Raw genomic sequence first — 20,659 nt, 5'->3', positions numbered from 1 at the left:
CTTCTACTTAATAGCAAGGAAGACTACACTGGCCACCTGTAATGTACATATTTCAAACTGTACATTTGTGTTACTCACAAAATGACTCTGCTTAAGTTTCCACAGCTATTCTTGTACTGTTCTTGCAGATGCCCTTAGTTAGTTACGTGGCAGAAATGTAGACCTCAAAGTGACTATCTGAATCTAATGCTGAGGATTATGCTCTTTTTTTGAGGGCTCGTTGGACTTGCCAGTTACCTTCATTTTGAGATGGAATGGAAGTGTAGTAAGTCTTTCTAGAGAAGTGATGCTGTTTCTCTCCACCTTTCTGCCTTGGACTGAAAAAGACTCTGCTCTTCTGGCATGACTTAAGTCCAAGGTTAAACCTTTTCTGTTCTAAAAAAAAAATAAAAAAAAAATGGAGAGCCGAAGGTATTAGCAGTGTTGTTGCTGAACTTGGTTGCTGTAGTAGTGTTCTGCTTCTAGAAATCTGTCGGGTCAATCTAATCTCTCAGATTACTTGACTCAGGCTCCGTAGTGAGCAAGCTCTCTTCTGATGTACCTGCAGTAGGCCTAGACCGTTATCATATTAAGAGAACTGAGTCTTGTGAAAAGGCAAATATTGAGCCAGAGACAACTCTTGGTCATGAATATGCATGTGATCATCAATATGCACACAAGTTAGACGTCAGTCATACCTGTATGGCCTTGTGGTGTGTTAGTCTTGTATGGTGTTCTTACGGTTTGCAGTAGCTGTCAGCCCCAAGCGCTTGTTGATTTTGTTCAGTGCTACGTGATCACTCACCGATCACGGAGCAGCAAGTCTCTAGGCTTGCCTGGGAAGAACCGATGGTGCGTGCGCCCACAGCACTGGGCTGTGTGCAAGTTTTCCTTGGGAAGTGTTTATGGCCCATCGGGTGGTTTATGTGATGTTGTGCGTGGCTGGTGGCTTCTTGCAGTGCGGCACAGTGCGCATCATCACCCCCTAGCGCAGCCCGGTGTCTTAGCAGCTGCACAGGCAATTCTGCCCTATCACAACATGAAAAATGCACACATGGAGCTGTTTCATGGTCTGTGGAACTAATAGCCTAGGTTCTTAGCAGTTTTTTGTTTTCACTTCTTCATGGAAACAAGTTGGGAAGACCGTCCTTTTCGGATGCTCAGATTAAAAAAAAAAACTGCGTTATTTTCACTTTCTGGTGGAAGAAAAGAGGCCAAAGGAAATGCCTTAAACAGTCTTTCTGGTTAAATTAACGAGCGTCGTGCAAGGGTCTACAATAAGAGAAGTATGACTTAGCTAGATTATCAAGTTTTTAACTTTTCTAACGTTTGATTTTATAGTTACTCTGACTGTGCAATGGGTGTACTGGCATGTCACGATTTGCTTGGTGTGTGTTTAATGAATGTTAAAGAAATGCTCTTCTTTCCGGGTAGCATGCCTCAGCTCTGCTCCCTGCTGCCTTGTTTTTGCACTGACCCATACGCTAGAGCGAGCTGTATGAGTACTCGACAGCGGGTATAAATCAGATTATTTAAGCTACCTTGCTAAGAGTGGTGTGCTGCCAAGTATGTGAACGGCAAACCAGTAAATCATGTTAAAGGAGAAGTGATGTGTGAATATTTAAGACTGGTAAATGCTCCGGGACTTTTGTTCCAAAAATGTGAGTTCAGAATGACTTTTCTCATGAAATCATAAACCTGCTAAAAACTGTCTGTTGCTTTAGAACTACTACGCATGCTGAAAGTCAAAGTACGCCCTGGTGAAACATCAGGGACTTCTTTCACATGTCGCTTAAACGCAGTATGGCACTCGGAGGGGTGTGCTCGTACTCCTTTAAAGGAGAAGTGAAAGTTTGGTGTTTTTGTCTCCCTCACAGTGGAAGGTGGGTAAGTAGACCTTTGTGCCAGGATCAGTGCCTTTCAATTAAGACATTACAGGTTTTATTCTGTTAAAGGCAACGTCTATCATTGTGAACATTTTGAAGTGCTTCAATAAAAGTGTTGTTGAAAACCCTTCTTTGGCGTATTCATTTGTGGCCGCACGGCTGTTTTGTTAGAAATAGGGACTGAGTTATGGAGAACGCTGCACCCAGCTAGCCCATCGCAGCTCTTCGTCAGTTCTGGGGAGTGTGAGCTCCTTGGGGCAGCCCTGGTGGGGTCTGGGGCTGCTTTCAAGCTGCGAGAGGAGCGTGAGGCACCTTCACCAACTCTTTTGGGGCCTGATGAGGAAATTTCACATTTTAGAGGCTGCCATAAACTGGTGGTCGGGGCTGCAACGTGGGACGAGCCTTATTTCTGAACTAGACTCGATTTTAAGCCGCGTCTATCAGCTTTCAGTCAGGAACCCAGCAGCTTTCAGTCACAGACAAGCCGAGGCCGGGTCAGGGCCGTGCCCTCCCCGGGGCGAGGCCGGGCCCCGCCGCCTCCTTCCGGGCCGTGCCACGACAGCCCCCGCCGCCCCGCCCCGCCCCTCCCGCCCCTTTAAACCCCCGCCTCCCCTCCCCTCTTGACTGACGCCACAACGCGCCTATCCGCGAACGCCTCTCCCTCCTCCCCGCGCTCCCCACCCAATGAGCGCCGCGCGGGGCGGGACTCCCCGCGCCGTTTCCACTTCCTCACTTAAAGGCGCCGCTGCCCGCTGTGTGTGGGGGGGGTGCAGTCGGAGCGGAGCGCGGGCCGCCCGTGAACGATGCGCGCGGCGCGGGGGGCACCATGCAATGGCGCTCGCTGCTGCTGGGGCTGCTGCTGCTGAGGCTGGGCCTGCACGCGCTGCTGGCGCTGCTGCCCGCGCTGGCGCCGGGCCTCTGCGTGCGCCGCCGCCTGCCCTTCCCCTTCCCCTTCCCGCCGCGCGCCCCCGCGCCCGGCCGCGGCAGCGAGGCGCCGCCCGGCCGCGCGCTCTGGGTGCCGGCGGCGCTCTGGGGCTCGCGGCCGCGGCCCGGCGGGGAGGGGGCGGCCGTTGGGGAGGGGGAGGGAGGCGGCGGGGGGGGGGAGGACGAGTATGAGGCGCGCTACAGCGGGGCCTTCCCCCCGCAGCTCCGCGCCCGCCTGCGCGACGCCGCCCGCGGCATGTTCGCCTTCGGCTACGACAGCTACATGCGGCACGCCTTCCCCAGCGACGAGCTCGACCCCCTGCACTGCTGCGGCCGAGGGCCCGACCGCGACGACCCGTGAGGAGAGGGCCGGGGGGGGGGCGGGGGGGGACGCGACACGACACGACCCCAAAAGCCCCGAATCCCAGAGCCCTAGGCCCAAATCCCCACCTCTCAGACCCGAATCCCAAAGCCCGACGCCCCAAATCCCAAAGCCTGACCCTCCAAATCCCAGAGCCCTGGCCCCAAAGCCCGACCCCCCAAATCCCAAAGCCTGACCCCCCCAAATCCCCTGCCCCCAAATCCCAGAGCCTTGGCCCCAAATCCCAGAGCCCGACCCCCAAATCCCAAATTCCCCAGCCCCAAATCCCAGAGCCCTGGCCCCAAATCTCAAGCCCCAAATCTCAAATCCCAAAGTCCCGGCCCCATAATCCCAGCCCCCCCCCCCCGGCTCTAAATCCCAGATCCTAAACTGCAAATCCCAGAGCCACATCCCCAAATCCCAATCCCCCAAACCCCAGAGCCCCGACCCGAAATCCTGAATCCCAGAGCCCCAGCCCCAAATCCCAACCCGCCAGTCCTAAATGCTGAATCCCAGAGCCCCAGCCCCAAATCCCAACACCTCAAACTCCAAAGTCCTGGCCCCAAATCCCAAAGCCCAACTCCCCAAATTCCTTGGCCCCAAATCCCAGAGCTTTGGCCCCAAACCCCAAATCCTCACCCCCTGGCCCTAAATCCCAAATCCTAAACCGCAAATCCCAGCGCCATGACCCAAAATCCCAAATCCCACAGCCCTGGCCCGAAATCCCGAATCCCAGAGCCCCAGCCCCAAATCCCAACCCCTTAAATCCCAGGCCCCAAAGCCCCAGTCCTCAATCCTGAATCCCAGAGCCCCAGCCCCAAATCCCAGCCCCCCAGTCTCAAATCCAAAATTCCAACCCCCCAAATCCCTGAGCTCTGGCCCCAAATCCTGGAGCCCTGGCCCCAAAGCCCTGGCCCTAAGTCCTGAATCCCAGGGCCCTGGCCCTATATCCAAATATCCTATATCCTGGCCCCAAATCCAAAATCCCAGCTTCCCAAATCCTAGCCCCCCGGCCTGAAATCCCCAAAGCCCTGGCCCCAAATCCCAGCCCCTCAGCCCCAAAAATCGCAGAGCCCTGTCCCGAAATCCCCTAAAGCCCTGGGCCAAAATTCCAACCCCTCAACCCCCCAGATCTCAGAGCCCCAGCCCCAAATCCCACCCCGGTGACTTTGCCGAGCCCTAACGCGGAGCCGTGTGTTTCTCTGCCCCGACACCGAGCTGTATGTTTATTTTCCAGCACAAACCTGAACATCAACGATGTTTTGGGCAACTACTCGCTGACGCTGATAGACGCCCTGGACACCCTAGCGGTGAGTCGCCGGGACGCTTTGGGTCTCCTTCCCACTTTCGTTTTTGGGAACAACACACGCTGTCCCGAACAGGAATCAGTAGTTATAAGGGTCGTGGTGTCCTGGGGAGGAGGGGTGTCGGCGCCCCGTCACCTGCAGGGAGAAGCTAAAAGGGTGCTGTGAAATCCTCCCTGCCCTGTGGGTAGCTACCGAGCCTTAAAATCACGGAACAGCCAAGTTCCAAAGTCAGTCCTCCTTAAAGAAGGCTTTAATCGGCCCGACCTCAGTGACCCTGCTCCTGCTGCACGATAAAGCCTCGGAATTACTGCCCAGCCGCTGCGAAATTCAATCAGAAGCTCAGGAAGGAAGTTGAGAAAGGTCAGCGTGAGAGGCTGAAAGGAACAAACTGATTTTACAAATTAGTTTAAAGGTACGCTAAGGTAGCTGGGATGTAATGCCGAAGAGTAATTATTTGGCTAATTAAAATGTAAAGGCCGTGTCTTAACAGGATATGGCCGTGAATGTCTGAGAGGATGAAGTCAGCTGCGCGAGGGGTTTGAGAGACGTGAGAAACGCCAGGTGCTCTGAAGGCACGGGTGTCTCGGTTGTTCTCTTGGTCTGGTTGTTAGCAGCGGAAACGAGGCTAGGAAAGGGGGAGGCTGTCACGTTTGTTGGTTTAGTTTGGACCCAGGTGTGGGAAACCTAGAACCAGAACTCTGGCACGGGGCTTCTTTTAGAAGGCTTGTGAAACTCGGGCCTCAGCTGCAGGACAGCTCGAGTCGAGGTAGAAGTACGGCTGCGAACTAAACTTCTGCTAGGTAGCGTCTCAGAACAGACTCTGAAAGAAGAAGGTAAAGGGGAAAACGGGGAGCATCGATTTACTTGGTGTCTTCTTGAAGATGGGTCATGCAAAGTTCATCAGCCCTGTTACAGAACAGTTCTGATGTTGTCCTTTGCTCTGAGGTTGAACTTAGACCGCAGCAGAACAACAACAGGAAAAAAAAAAACACAAACCAAAACAAATACAAAAGAAAGCCAAACAGCAGCACCCAAACCACAGCAGAAAGCACCCAATGCCTCCCACCCCCTCCAACAAACACCAGAAGCAAGCTAGTGGAGCTGAAGAGGAGAGAATGTAAAGAAACTTGTTGAGAAATCGAAGGAAGGCAGCAACGAAAAGTGTTAAATGGAAGGGAGCTGGTCCGTGGCATGTTCCGAGGGCCTGCCACAGGACAGGCGCCGTTTAGTCTTTGTGTTCTTAATGCAAAAATGCTGATGTTTCACACTAAGTTGCTGACAGAAATGGAGATCAATACTTAACGTGAAGAGAAGGTGAAATGCCCTTGTGAGGAGTGATGAAAACCTGTCAGGAGGTTGAGCAGCACGAACTGGAAGTGCCCAGTGTTCTGTAGGAGCGAGGCTCAGCCCGTCCGTCCCGGGGAGGCGGAGGCGGAGGTGTGTAGCAGCTGGAGCACGAGCGAGCAGCGTGCTGGGAACGCAGGGAAGGGCGAGCGTGCTTGGGCGTCGAGTTGGGCTCGAGGATCCTCGTGGGTCCCTCCAGCTCGGGATGTTCTACGATCAAGAGAGATCTCCGGAAGAGGTGGAGGCAATTTCAGTGGTTTTCCCCAGCGCCCAGATGAGATCTCTTTTGGCGTACTCCTGTTGTGCTGGTGTTCAGGAGGGGTGGGTTTGAACTGCAGTTTGCCTGGGTGCTGAGATGGTGTGAGGAGAGTTCGTCTTACTCAGGAACGCGGTAAGAGCTCTGATCGTGCTGCTGGGCTGGGAGGGCCTGATGGGTGTGTAAATCCTTACGGAGTGTGGTGAAAGGAAAGGGGGGAAAGGCTGTAAAGCTGCCACAGTAGCCTGTCACATGCATTTCTGGTGAAATTTGATGGTAAAGTGATAAGCAGCTCAGTTTTACGTTAGTAGTACCAGTAGCGTGGCACCGTGGAGAAGCATCCCCTCCCTGAACTCCTTATGCCCTCTGGAGAGGGACCGGGGCCCGTCCACGCGCAGGATCCCTGCAGCACTTCTCTCGTCTGGAGGTGGAGGTGTGTGCGAGGACGCCGGGTTATACGGTGCCTCCAGCTGCTGAAATGGGAGCGCAGCTCTGCCTGAAGGGGTCTCAGCTGCTGCTCTGAGCGTGGCGGTCAGGAGCAGAACTGAAAGCAGGAAGTGAGGAAACGTTGGTTGTAACTGAAGCAGCAGCCGGGGATGTGAGCTGTGCGCCTGGCCGCGTGCTGGTTAAACGGTGCCTTCCTGTCCTCCTTCACCGGGGGCTCCGTGTCCTGTCTGTGCCTCGGGGGACAGTGTTTGACTTCTCCAATATAAAACTTCTGGTTTCTGGAGTCTCTTCTGCTTCGGAAGCTCCTGTGGGGAGAAAGCTGTTTTGTTCTTCATACCCTCAGATCAAGCGTGTGAATGCTTCCCACTAGGTCTGGGTGTTGGAAAGAGCAGGCTGGCTGGCACCGGTGCTCTGATGGTTAAAGAGCTGTACGCCCGGCCTTATCGTGAACTTATGCAAGGGATCTGTGCTCTCCTTCCGCATTCCTGCTTCCCTGAACCTGGAGCTGAGTTTGCCTCGGTCTCTGGATCTGGTGGGGACTGGCTGAGGTACACCTGTACAAACCCGGTACCCTTTGTCCTGGGCACAGCGTGCAGTGAGTGTTGTTAAAAAAAAAAAAAAGTCAAAAGCCCAAGACGTTGGATGCCCTGGTCAAGTAAATGTCAAATCAGACTTCATTGTTCTTCAGGTCGTGTTACCTTTTAAGCTAAACTTAACTCTTAAGCTAATGTGTATGTATAGCAAAGCAGGTAAATGTTCAGTATGCTGATCTTAAGAGATCTTAGGCTCGTGGGCTAAGAGATCACCCACAATGGTGACCTTGGGTGAACGGGAGTGCATAGACTTGTGAAAAGGACAAAAATACATCAGGATTTCCCTGTTTTAACATTATATATATGTATTTAAATGCAGTTTTTCATGTCAGTGGTATGGTTAACTTCCTGGAAAGTCTGTTACCAGGAGCTTGAAGTACTTGTTTGAGATCTAGTGCGTATGACTGTTGGTCTAAAATGTGGGCTGGCCATTCTCTTGTTTTCCCTCCTCTTCTGAAGCAGTAATTAGACTTTATTTTTTTTCTTGTATAAAAGGTAATGGGAAATTCCTCGGAATTCCAGAAAGCAGTGAAGTTGGTGATTGATACGGTCTCATTTGACAAAGACTCAACTGTTCAAGTGTTTGAGGCAACGATCAGGTAGGTAGCCCTGAGTTTCTGTCGTTAAAACAGTGACAAGGTTAAAGGCTCGCTGTGTGTATGTGGGAGATCCAAAGTAAAATCATTGATAAAGATATCTCTGGTGGGTTTTATGCCATGAATGTTCCTTGACTAAGGTTTTTTTTTAACCCTGCTATGAAAGGATTGCATCTTTTCATATTTAAAATGATTTTAATGAGTCATGGGATTTGATGCGGTGGTACAATGGCAGTCTCAGCTCTCTCTGGGTTGCAGACTGCTACGTTTTTGTTGCTGCTCCTGCAGCAGAGACACAGATCTGTGCACAACAAACAACCCTGCTGACAGGTTTTCCTTGTCTTGGTTGTTTGCCACGGACCTTCTGCTTGCTTTCACTTTTGTTCTAGATGAAAAACAGGCCTGTCGGTCTTAGAGATGAGTTGAAGATGTTGTCTAGTATTAAATGGCTTCGTTATTTGAATAACTGTCTTAAACTGTAAACCTGCTAGGATTTCTTTTTTTGGGAATGCTAAATTTGTTACATAAACTTAATGTCGTTTGTAGCAGTAAAATGACTGCAAGAAAAGGTGGGGGAATGTAGTCTTTGCTCATAAATAGGCTCGGTATGTTAAAAGGAGCTACTAAGTTAGGTAAATTTTGCAGAACAGGATCTTGAGGTTTCTGTGGGTAACAAAAAACGACTTCTGGATGTTTTCACTAATGGTGGGGAAAAAAGGAGATCTCTTTCTGTAGTGCCTGTAAGATGCACAAAGCAATGCTTGTTAAACATGATAGTGGTAAGGGGTTAGCTGAAGAACTAGGTTCAAGTTAGAATTAAAACCTGGATATCTTTTTCTTTTTCAATAGGGTTTTGGGAAGCCTGCTTTCTGCCCACATAATAATTACAGATACCAAACAGCCCTTTGGTGATATGACCATTAAGGATTACGATAACGAATTGTTGCACATGGCTCACGACCTGGCAGTGAGACTACTTCCAGCCTTTGAGAACACCAAAACTGGAATCCCCTATCCTCGGGTAAGTGAGCATGTCGGCACGGTGTGGAAAGAATCTAAAAGTAGTGACTCTCCTGCCCTACAGCTCAAATTCTGCGTCCACATTTCTGCGTGCATCTGGGGCATTGAGCCTGTTACACTGAAATGGGGTGTGGGGGGGAACTGCACAAAGTTGTGGTGAAATGGGCGACGTGTGAGTTGCTCCTGGTGTGCAGTAACCGTTTTCTGTAGGCTGTTTCCTCACCCCGTATATGTTGCTCCTTATGGGTCAGTAGTTGTTTGCTCCCATGCTGGTTGGCTAGAACGTGCCCTGCCCCATGCTTTCCACGTCTGTGTCGTATGCTAACAAACAGTGCTGGCAGCAAGAAGGTTAACCAGAAATACTGCGAAGGCAAATAGTTTAAGCAAGTATCTTTGTTGGTGACTTGGTACTAATATCGTTGTGGTGACAAAATAAAACCGGTCTGAAATAATTGTCACGTTGGGCTTGGTATTTGTCATTGTCTCGAGTGCTGCTCAGTAAGCACTCCAGAACATCGCGGTATTCTTGAATGCTGCGTCCCCTGGTTTTAAACATGCAGTGGATAAGGAGAGGGGCATAAATTCTAGGGGAAGAACTCTCAACCACAAAACTAATTAGCACTTCCCTGACTGCTTTGGGTTTCTGGGGATGCTGTGCAGCACTGCTGTACTTCCAGACGTGTCGGGCTGTAGACACAGGAGCTTTCACTTCTGCTCAGAGCGCAGTAAAGCAGCTGAAGGTGGCGCAACTTCCCTTGAGCGATTTGCACCATGGGGAAGTTGAGGAGCATTTGCTGGTGAAGCTCTTGATTTTGGGAGCCCTAAACTAGGGGAAGCAGTGCTCGTGTCACCCTGCAAGAACCTGAATGGTTAGTAAAAAAGACGAAAAAGCGGATTGAAATTTGGAAGGATTATCAAGTGTAAGAGTAACAAAGTGAGGATTTCTCACCTTGAGAGTGATGTTATAAATTCAGAAGATGAATTTCAGGATTTTTTAGCAAAGTTTTTTGACCAAGCAGAAATATTCTGGTTTTCAATGCATTGCAAAAACTAATGGAAAAAAAGCTTTCTAATAAATATAAGACACTGGATTAGAGCACAACTGTATGAGGAGCAGCCTGCCTCCTTGCTGTTAGCACTCTCTGCTTTACAGGTCAATCTGAAGAAGGGGGTACCTCCAAACAGCAATAATGAAACCTGTACTGCAGGAGCTGGTTCCTTGTTGGTGGAGTTTGGTATTCTGAGCAGGCTGCTGGGTGATTCCACATTCGAATGGGTGGCCAGGAGAGCTGTCAAAGCGCTCTGGAGTCTCAGGAGCAATAACACTGGACTGCTAGGTAATCTCCTCTGGGGTGGTGCTGCATTGACTGGCTCTCTGCTTTGTGCTGCCTCAGTCTCCTGTAGCAGAATGCCCTCACTCTATAGGTTTCTTTGGCGTATCAGAAACTTTGTTGATCTGCTTCCCCTGCAGCTGTGGACTTGTGCTCTCCTCGTGTACTCGTGCTTTCCGTTGAACAAATGGCACTTTCTAATTTCATAAGAAAAATGGATTACCTGAATGACTCCTTAGGGCACAGCTTTCCAAAGACAAATTTTTCATTAAACTGGGAAATGAACCTGAAGTGCTTGTATTCATATTCCCATTAATATGATTTAGACTGGCAGATGGCTAAAAGGACTTAAAATGACTGCAGGTGTATCCTAGTTCCGTGGATGAATGCACTGTAACACCCACATTGATAAGTGGGAACAAAAAAAAGATTTTTAAGACTTTGAAAATTTAATAGTTTTAAGTTCTATTTCTTGAATGTTTTCTTTTTCTCTCTGATGTACTCAGCTACTTCAGACTAAACCTTTTGTCTGTTCTAAAAGGGAATGTTGTGAATATCCAAACTGGCCATTGGGTTGGAAAGCAAAGTGGCTTGGGAGCAGGGTCAGATTCATTCTACGAATATCTTCTGAAGTCTTACATCCTCTTTGGAGAACAGGAAGACTTGGAGATGTTCAATGATGCTTATCGGAACATTCAGAACCACTTAAGGAGAGGGTAAGTTATTTCACATGAGTATCGATTCCTTAAACATATAAATACTCCAGCAAGTTACGACAGGTTGTGGAGTGTTTTGGTCACCTTCTGGAAAATTTGTTCTCTTTTGTTCTTTAAAAAAGAAAAACACTTATTTCTGTGTTAGTCACTGTGGAAAGAAATTTTAACATTCTCTTCACTCCTTAGTCAGCTGGTGTAGATGGCATTATTGGTGCAAAGAAGCTGAACTGGTTACTGTCCAAATTCATAAATGCTAGGCTGAGAGAAAGCTGTAGGGCTGTGAAGGAAATGCGCTACACCGGCTAACTTAATACTTCTTAAGGCCTCCTCTTACCTAGTGTGACTTTTTGGCAGGCATCTTGCTGACATACCTGAAGGATAAGGTGTGCATGCCTTTATGAATTGTTTTTCTGAGAGCTGAATGGACTTCTCGGTTCCTTTTGAAATGGCTTTGAAGTGGCCTAACACTGACAGAACTGCAACTTGTTCTCTTTGCTGGTGGCAGTAAAATGTCTGTAAAACGGAACGAGCATCGTGTTCCAAACCAGGGAATGTTTACACATGCTTATTGTCATTTGGCAGTCGAGAAGCTTGCAACGAAGGTGAAGGTGACCCGCCTTTGTATGTTAATGTAAACATGTTCACTGGGCAGCTGATGAACACTTGGATTGACTCCTTGCAAGCCTTTTTTCCAGGACTACAGGTAAAGTAAACTTTGGTTTTGTTAAAGACTGAATGACACAGGGGAGGGGTTCTCAGAGAGGCTCGTTCTAATCATAGCCTTCACATGAATGCGAGCGTCTCTTCGGAGATGAGTTTTAACTTGCAGGCTTACACCTGGCTGTTCTGGTGAGAGAGGATTAGGGCAGTTCAATGTCTGTGTCAGGGTAGCAGTGCTTCAATTCAGCATAGCGATACTGGGTGTCTCGGCGTGCTTTGTATGGAACTTGAGATACTTCTCACTTACCTCATTTAACCTCAGCATTTGTATACCATGTTGTGGGGGGAGTGTTTTGCTATGTGATATGGTCTTAGTACAGAGTAGAAAGTAACTTGCTGGCCTGCAGTGTTAAGCATACGTGTTTATGGCTGTTGTTACACCTAGGTACTGATAGGAGATGTGGAAGATGCTATTTGTCTCCATGCTTTTTATTATGCCATATGGAAACGATACGGAGCTCTCCCAGAGAGGTACAACTGGCAACTGCAAGCTCCGGATGTTCCCTTTTATCCGCTGAGGCCGGAGTTAGTGGAATCCACATATCTTCTTTATCAGGTACTTGACTCTCAGAAAGTCACTTTTTACACCCCTACTTCCTGCCATGTCCTTGGGTCACTGGTGGACCGTTAAAGCTTAGTGTCTCCGTGTCTGGATGCTCTTATATAGAGGTCTCTGTATAAGCAGTTGACTTATGTAATGTAGTTGCTATGTTGCTTGCTTTGAAAATAGCCCTTTTTATAGGACAGGCAAAAGTGAGACTAAACAACCTGTTGAAAAATGGCTGGCAGATTTTTACACAGTAGAGACTTGTGACTTAATAGAAATCATTGAAGTAAGTGTAATAGCTTTCTTTGCTATATTGTCCAGGTACAGTCTCTGACTGGCAGCAGATGCAGTAAACTAAAATAAATTTCTGGCTGCAAGGAAGCTATCAGAGCTTGAATTTATTACAACTTTTACTAGGTTCTTGCTCAGAGTAATCTAAGTCATGTTCCTGTAAAGGTAAGTTTACTGTGACACATGAGAATCTGATACTACTGCGCCTTTGCTATAAGTGTTATTTTTACAAAATTTCCAAATTGCTGGCTCTACCTGTTCTCTTTTTCCCTTATCCAGGCCACAAAGAACCCATTTTATCTTCACGTGGGAATGGATATTCTACAGAGTTTGGAAAAATACACAAAAGCAAAGTCAGTCTTCAGTGTTCTTTGCTTTCTATCACTGCTATATATGTATATTTTTATATAAATGCTCTATACAAACTAATCTGCCAAATGTAGGTAAATCAGGAAACCCAGTCTGTAGGTAAACCAGAAAGCCACAAGTGATGATTTATTTATTGAACAATTATTTTTCTAATTTGAAAATGAAATTTATTGTCCAGTGACAAATTTATGTCTTCAGAATTTTATAACATTTTAAAAAGGGTTTGTTCATGATCAGGTGGCAAAAACTGGTAAGGTTATTTTTTTTCCCTGTGGCTCCTGCAAGAATAATTAAAACCTCATGGACTCGTGGTATTCGGCTAAACTGAGGGGATGGCCTCCAAGCTAGACTCTGCTGCATATCAGCTTTCTTCCCAAGACAGTAACTATGAATCCTGACTTTAATAGTACATATATGAACTTCTTGCAAGACTCAAAGGGAAGATAGCAGATATTAATTCAACTGTTGGAATTTGCTTTCATAGACAAGTCTCTATTAACTACAGGGCAGTATAAAATGGTGCTGTTCTGCAGTTAAATGGGATTCAGATGCAGTATAGGGGTGTGACTGAAATAATTCCAAGTGCATTCCAAGTATATTTTAGCTTCAGCATTTGTAAGGGTCAGTGGGAGGGAAGAGTAGTTGCTAGCTTGGGAAAAAACATTTGTGTGAGACCTGGCTTCCAGACCTGGGTCTCTCGTGTGCTCGCTATGGGGAAATTACCTGTGCATGCAGCGTGACTTGAGAGCATCTTGCTTCTCTGAAAGACTCTTTCAATACGTCCGTACAATGACACTGTGGTTGGGCTATTCCAATGATTACAGTCTCATCAGGATACCAGGAATCAATAATCGATGCTTCCGTGTAAAAGAGACTTTTCCTTTTAACCTCACCCCTAGTTAACTGGAATGGTCTGAAGTTGAGGGAAATTTAGGGAGTTCTTCAAGGTCAGAATTTGTGGGAACTAAGCCCAAACTTAACTTTGTATCTTTCAGGTGTGGCTATGCTACATTACACCATGTTGTAGAGAAGACAAAAGAAGATCGAATGGAGAGCTTTTTTCTCAGTGAAACTTGTAAATATTTGTACCTGGTATGTAAATGTTCTTCATTTCAAAAATACTATTGCAAGTCTTGTGCACAAAGATGGCACAAGGAAGCAGGTGCTGTTAGAAACTGTGCTGGGCTGTGGGGAGCAGAGGTGTTTAGGTATCAGAGTATTGGAGAGTGTGCTCTTCTTTCTTTGCCCCCACCCTAATCTTGGAGGTTTGGGCAGCTGCCTGAGCTGCTTGTCCTGAAATGGAAGAGCTGGCAGCTCTTTCAGGGGAAAGCTGAAAGGAGAGGGAGCGAGACTGGAGGGGAGGTACGGCTCAGCTGTAAGTTAAATTGCTGTAGCCATTTTGCCTGAATAGCAGCAGCCTCCAATTACTCCCCATCGAGCTTTGGCAGTCACAGGAGAAAGCATTTGAGCCAACACTGCTTAAGCTACTCTTCTCAATTTCCTTTAGTAGAGAGAAGAAGAAAGGGGGGGTGGAAGGGGAGGAAAAAAAAAAAAACCTGTGACTGAATAGCAGCAGTGGATGCCAGCCTAGAAATGCCTGCATAGTGCAGCATACAAAGAGAAGGTTGCTTTAAGTAGCGTGAGAAGTTTTTTCTTTTGATCTCCTCTTTTAACTGCTAAAATAAATCACTTGCATTAAAGTTGTTTATTTCCATTTGCTTTAATAGTAGTTGGCCATTTAGCACGAAAAGGTGTGCTTTTCGTGTGATCCTTCAAATGCATCTGTGTGCTTCACTTCTTGATGAGGGGGACTTGAAAAATGTTGCACACTTAATTCAGATCTGTCTCTCGTGTCTCTTGTTTAGTTGTTTGATGAAGACAATCCAGTGCATAAGTCTGGAAACAAATACATGTTTACTACTGAGGGACATATCGTGTCTGTGGATGAACGCTTCCGGAACTCACTGTGGCAAGACATCCTCCCTGGAGAAGAGGACCGCGCAGAAAAAGTTAAACCTAATGAATTAAAGGCAGTCAACTTCAGTTCTAATGTAAGGAATACACAGACCGCGTGTGCTTGGGCTTCTGGAAAAGGAATGTATGTTGGCTTAGGCTAGGCAGTGGAAAAAGAAAAGTGGAAAAGTCCTGTAGAAAAAGAGCATTATTTAAAAAATAATAATTCACAGTTGTCATAGTGAGGGGAGTCTCAGTTGAATAACAAGCTGCAGTAGTTTGGCTTGTATTTGGAATCGTACAGCCCCCACTAAGGAAACACTTGCTGTTCACTGATACTGTTTGTGCTCTAAGTTTGCAAAGGGTGAGGGAGAGTAGGGACCAAAAGTGCTGTTGGTTACAATTTTCTGCACTGGGAAGAAGTCTGTGGTCACTGATACCGAAATGCCAGCTATGTTAAATAGGATATGGGATGGACCGTTTCCAGATTTGAGTTCTTAAAAATATTCTTGTTTTGTTAACAGTGTAACAGAGTTCCTGATGAGAGGAGGTATTTACTGCCGCTGAAGAGCAACTACATGAGGCAGATTGATCGAATGGTGGGCTTGATCTGAATGGTTCTTCAGAGTAACTTCTATCGTATGTCTGGAGGAGTATGGGATTTGGCTCTAGACATTCCTCTTCAGCACACATCTGCATATGCTGAGTCACTTGGGTATCCCCAATGCTTGTTAGTTTTTGATTATGGACCTGAAGGGAGATTTTGTTCTCTTACGAGTTCAGTCTTCTGAACTATGGTAACTCCATGTGCCACATGAATAGAGATTTCTTGTTTTAAGACTTCCAGTGAAAAATGTTGCAAATGAAGGTTGGATATACTTTAAAAAAAAAAAAAAGGAAAAAAAAAAAAAGAGAAAATTGGCACGTGCCACTTAGCTACCTCTTTGTAGCTGCATTACAGATTTCCCTTTGGAAAAGGGTCAGGTATTTAATTTGAAATGATCTTGGGATTGGGGAAGGAATGGGAAAGTGCAATTTCTTACACCAAGGTTAATTATTGAGTTATTCTGACTAGCAATACACAATCTTAAGTACTTCTCAGGTAGCAACCCACTGGTAGTGGGTTCTTGCTGAAACAAAAATGCTCTGTTTAGAATAGTATCCTGAAAAGATAACTCTTGATCATACAAGAAGCTATCAGTAGAGTCATGAGTTCTCTCATGTACACAATTGTATAGAACTGCACAGTCAAAAGGGCCTGTAGCTACAGAAACCAGTAATAAAACAAATTAGGTGCCTTTTTTTGTAAGGGAAGGGGGGAGTGAATTACAAAGCCACTCAGCTGTTGAAGCAGCTAACTTGATATAGCTCAGCTGAGCAGAAGTTCGAAGAGTTACGTTGTCTGCCCATGTATCTAGTGCCTCTTCAGGACAGATGCTGCTAAGAAAAGAACTGGTGTACAAGTATATGAAGAACAAACTGTTTCATATTCCTTACAGCATTAATGTGTTAGTGCCTTGCATTTTCTTCACTTGTAGGAAAAGCTGAGCTTACTTGGGAGGAGGGATGAAGTATTTTTGAATAGCTAGTTAAAATATACGGTGGGTCCCAAAGTAACATATGAAGTAACTTACATGTGAGACAACTCTTCCTTTTTTTTAAATGATGCAAGAATATCAACAGCTGTGCCCCTCCCAGAGAATACTTACGAGCTGGTTTATTCTCTTTGTCAGTGTAATTAGTACAGGGGCTGTCTCTGCGTCATCCTAGGGAAGGAGCTGGTAAGAGATCTGAGCTTGCAGTGCACTAATTTCCTTCTGTTACAGGACAGTTTGGTCTATGCCAGCATAACGGGATCATGCCTGCAGAAGCTATTGATGCTGACAGTAGTGCTATAATGTAACTGCAAACTGTGCCTTTTGGTTCCAGTAAGGAATGATGAAAAACTGCTGTTGTCTCTTCCCAGCATCATAAAGTGCAGCTCAGATATGTTTGAGGAGTAACTATATATGAACTTCCAGGAAAAAAGCATTTGAGTTCAGGCAGCACTGTCGTGAGGGATGAGAAACTGAAGCCAGACAACTTACTCTGTTTTTTCAGTGGCTGCCCGTTGCTTACATGCTCTTTACTTCTGGCTGCAGTTGAAGTAGTTAAATGTTGTTATTGGGTTCATTATTTTTAAATTAGGGCTTAAATGTAAGGGCAAACTTGATCTGCTGTATTTTCACCTTCTATGATAATACTGGTTTTCATAAACATTGGTTTTCATAAGCCATATGTTGCAACTTGGAACATTTCTAATAAATATGAAGTTAGTGCTTAAGAGGTTATTGCTTGAATCTTTAGCATACAGATGCATCTCAGGGACTTCATTATAGAATCTTCTATTTCTTGATAGTAGAATCTTATATTCAGGCAAAAAAATATATTCTGTCTTCCTAGTCTTAATGTATGTGTTTTAACAAGGGGTTTGAAAGGTAGGAGAGAGGAATATGTTAAGATTTCCCAAAATGTTGCAATAGGATCAATTGCCTTGCTATTTGAGGTAGCTGGCAATTTGAACTCTTTTAGAATTGCCTTTGCAAATCTTTTCCTAGAATGTGTTAGTTGCCTGTAAACACTGACTGGGCATGCTGGCACACTTCAGTCTGTAAACACCTACAGGAGTGTGGGAGGACGCAGCAAGGGAGCGCGTTCTGCCTGCTGCGGGAGGGAGAAAGCAGAAATGTCTGGGGTTTCTGAAATGCTCTTGCTGGGTCAGATCTTCTAATTTTAACTCTGAAATTAGAAGTGCTTGGTAACGTGGAAGCAAAACCCAGCATTCTGGTACAGGCCATGTAAAGTCACGGTGTGCAGATGCCAACACAAACATTGTCCTAGGTGTGTTTGTGGATGCTTCTGGTAATGATTTTTCCCCGACTTGCAGTTCAGCTCTCCGAATGTGCATTTATGCATCTTGCAATTGCCTCTGTGTTTTGTGCCTTCTAAAAACAAAAAAAACCTGAGCTCTGGTAAGGGTTCCAGCTGAGTGTTATGCACAGAAATCTGTTTCAGAGTTTTCCTCAGAGAATTACACGACTGTAATGAAGTTGCACAAGTGTTCTACACCTTGCTTTTTCACTTCTTGTGTATTGCCAGAAACAGTGGAACGTGGCTGTACAGTGGGAACAGTACAGGCGAGTATTACTGCCTTTCAGCCCTTAGTGGCTCGGACCATTACAGTGCCAAATAGTTTGTGGTCAGCTTCTCATTAGAAACTGTGCTGAAATTCGTGTTGCCAAGGTGATCCAACAGTTATCATCCCGTAGGAGCGGGTTCAGTCTGCTAGGAGACTGGTACTGGCTACTTGCTGAAAGGCTTTGTATTCCTTAAGGAGCCAACTTTCCTTTGTTTTAAAAATACTGATAAGTTTTTACTCTGCAATGACAGGGCACATGCTATGCACTAAAATGGAAATTTTTGTCTAAGTCAATGGTATCAAAATGAAATTGATAACACTGCTGGAATAACTTACTGAAACAGACTTTTGTATTTCTCAGTATAATGTGCAATATAATTTTTTCCTAATTAAAAATGCAATGTATGCTTAATTGTTGTTTTTCAACAGTATTTAATTGGGGGTGGGAAACTTGTAAGGGGACCAAATGTGCTTTCATGAAATGTCCTAAATTTTCAAAACTGAGCTTAAATTTTAAAGTTTTGCATTAAAAATTGTGTATTTGAGCACTTGTGTTTTTCTTCTGGTGTAGTTTTTGTAAGGTCATCGTGAATCTTACAGGTGATCTCCCAAAGGGAGAGGAAAAAACGAGGTATACGCACCCAAACTCATCTTTACCAGTCATCAGACAGGAAGGCTTTGGGAGGTGAGGGTGATCTGGGAGTGGCGGTGAGTAAGGGAAGGCATACCTGACGTCTGTGTTGGAGCACATCTGTGGCTCTTACTAATATTTCCCTGGGCTTGGCCTATCTGAAGAGCTGGAGACCTCTCACTTCAACACAGCGACCCAAGGCCTAAATCAGTTCTCCAGTTCTGTTGTGGGTGTGTAGGGCAGCCCTGTGTGTGAAGAATGCAAGTCTCCACCTGTGTGCCACACAGAGTAGGCTGGGAATTCACTTTTTTTTTAATGAGCTATCCCCAGCCATGAGGAGCTGTCACCGCCAAGAGCATTCCTGTCTGTTACAGCAAATGCCGTGTTACAGCCCTTAGAGATCGAGCGTACCGCTGGGTATTTTGGGGGAGGAAGGAAAAGACTGCTTAACCCAGAACCTGACAATTCTTTTCCTCCAAGGATAACTTGTCTCTGTCTCTGCGTTGGACCTGTTTAGCACAGGAGCACATAATTGAGGTGTGTAAGAAATAGCATTTACTTTCCCTGCGGGAGATTAGAGAGACTTCTCAACCGCATCCTTGCAGCAACATGCAATAAGTGGGTTTGGAGAAGCATTTGCTGTCTGGTGAGGGGTTTCTTGGCAACTTCATCTGCCTTTGTCACTAGCCGTAAGATATTTACGTGCTGGATTTTCATCGAGCTGGGAACAAGGGATGGCTCCATATTGCAGGAAAACAAAACAAAAAAACCCCACACCCTCACCTGCAGCACAAAAAGCCTCCCTCTGCCCCTTCCCTGCCACTTGTGCAGTGACTCAAGGGGCAGCCGGTGCTGAAGCAGGGATTTGATGTGGAATGAGGAAAGGAAGCGTGGCATCGAGCTGTCACCCGGGGAGCAGGTAACTGAGCGAGAGGTGAGCGACCTGCTGGTGTCTCTCAATGCCACTGCCTGCAGGTGGGTCCGTGAAGAGCGCAGTGCACGTGGGAGTTCTGCACCGACAGCCTTGCTGGGCTCTCTCAGGGCTTGGGAGAACTGTACGCTAATGAGCTCACAGGGTATTTAAAACAGGGCTGTGAAAACAAAGTATTTGATCATCACTTTGATTTTTTTTTTTTCTGTATTTGTTTTCTCTGACTGACATCTGTTCTGTTGTATGTTTTGTAGTCCCGATTCAAGGGCTGCTGGAGCTGAAAGGACATTTCATTGTCTGTCTTTGGCTCTTGATCAAACCCCAAGTTACGAGGAAATGCCTGTTGACCATTACTGATTGTACAGACTGGATTTTTGTAGTGGTTTTACATTTTTTTCCTGTTTTTTTTTTTTTTTATGATGAGATTTTTGCTTTCTACTGGTGCTTTTGCTGACTTCAGACTGGCAGTTCCTTAGTACCTTCAGTGGGCTGAAGTCCTGCCTTTGAAGAACCAGAGCCCTAACGTCCTTCACTGCAGTTGCCCATTTACTGGTGGTGTCACTGCCCCGAGCAACTGTTTGCTGTCCCTATTTACCACGTGCCTTATCTCGTTTTCCCTCTTATCTGCTGTCGGAAAGTCGGTGGGTTGGAAAGTGGCTGTTACGCCTCTGAAACGGAACTGTTTTGATCGTAGTTTCTCTGAAGTCCGTGTTTATTAAAATAACTCCAAAAAGCTTCTATTCCCATTCTCACTTTTCTGGCAGGTTTGGATTCCCGTGCGTTTGGTGAGAGTGGTGTAGGTCTGATCTGCTTCCACAAGAGACCACTCTTGTGCCACTGTTTGAAATGTCTGCTCTGGAGCTGTGAAACAGAAGTAATATCTTGTAGGCGGAGTGTTTGGAAATGTAGCTTTTTTATAGCTTTGGTGAGCGCCGCTTCTCCTTCAGGTGGAGCTGCAAAGCATTGAGGAAAGATGAGAGAAAAGCGCCAACGTGTCCCGCTGCTGGCAGATTGTCCCAGCAGCTCAGCTCAGGACAAAAATCATTTTTCCTAATTCAGAGGCGTTTATCTGTGTCCTTGCTTGAAATTTCTTTTAGAGAAAATTTTTGTTTCACTGATCACCACTTCAGTAATTTATTCACTGAAAAAGATAAGCACGTGTTCACTAAAAGCTGCTTTGTACTATGTTCGCTTTGTCCCCCACTTAACTGAAGTAGATGAGAAGGTCGTTTGGCCTTCACATTGAAAAGCAGCTTTTTTCAAAGGTAATTCAATTTCT

General features: G+C 46.2%; 1 protein-coding gene across 1 annotated transcript; it reads left to right on the top strand.

Moving 5' to 3' along the window:
- Positions 1-2,593: 2,593 nt before the first annotated feature.
- EDEM1 (ER degradation enhancing alpha-mannosidase like protein 1) lies at positions 2,594-18,366 on the top strand. Its single transcript, XM_080605999.1, has 12 exons — positions 2,594-3,146; positions 4,388-4,460; positions 7,593-7,696; positions 8,543-8,714; positions 9,867-10,050; positions 10,586-10,760; positions 11,343-11,463; positions 11,866-12,036; positions 12,598-12,671; positions 13,683-13,779; positions 14,553-14,738; positions 15,165-18,366. Exons 1-12 carry the CDS (start codon positions 2,692-2,694, stop codon positions 15,252-15,254), a joined length of 1,902 nt encoding a protein of 633 aa, XP_080462125.1. The 5' UTR covers positions 2,594-2,691; the 3' UTR covers positions 15,255-18,366.
- Positions 18,367-20,659: the final 2,293 nt, after the last annotated feature.

The sequence above is a fragment of the Anser brachyrhynchus genome (genome assembly GCF_964034855.1).
Source record: "Anser brachyrhynchus genome assembly, chromosome: 10".
NCBI lineage: Eukaryota > Metazoa > Chordata > Aves > Anseriformes > Anatidae > Anser > Anser brachyrhynchus.
This window is presented reverse-complemented; position numbering and strand designations above follow the sequence as displayed.

What these genes read in the sequence shown, in the direction of transcription:
- EDEM1 (XM_080605999.1), top strand. Translation starts at nt 2,692, where the DNA reads ATGCAATGGCGCTCGCTGCTGCTGGGGCTGCTGCTGCTGAGGCTGGGC. An exon ending in CTTGTAAATATTTGTACCTG is followed by an intron (nt 13,780 to 14,552) that starts GTATGTAAATGT and finishes TCTCTTGTTTAG; the next exon opens with TTGTTTGATGAAGACAATCC. An exon ending in CAGTCAACTTCAGTTCTAAT is followed by an intron (nt 14,739 to 15,164) that starts GTAAGGAATACA and finishes TTTTGTTAACAG; the next exon opens with TGTAACAGAGTTCCTGATGA.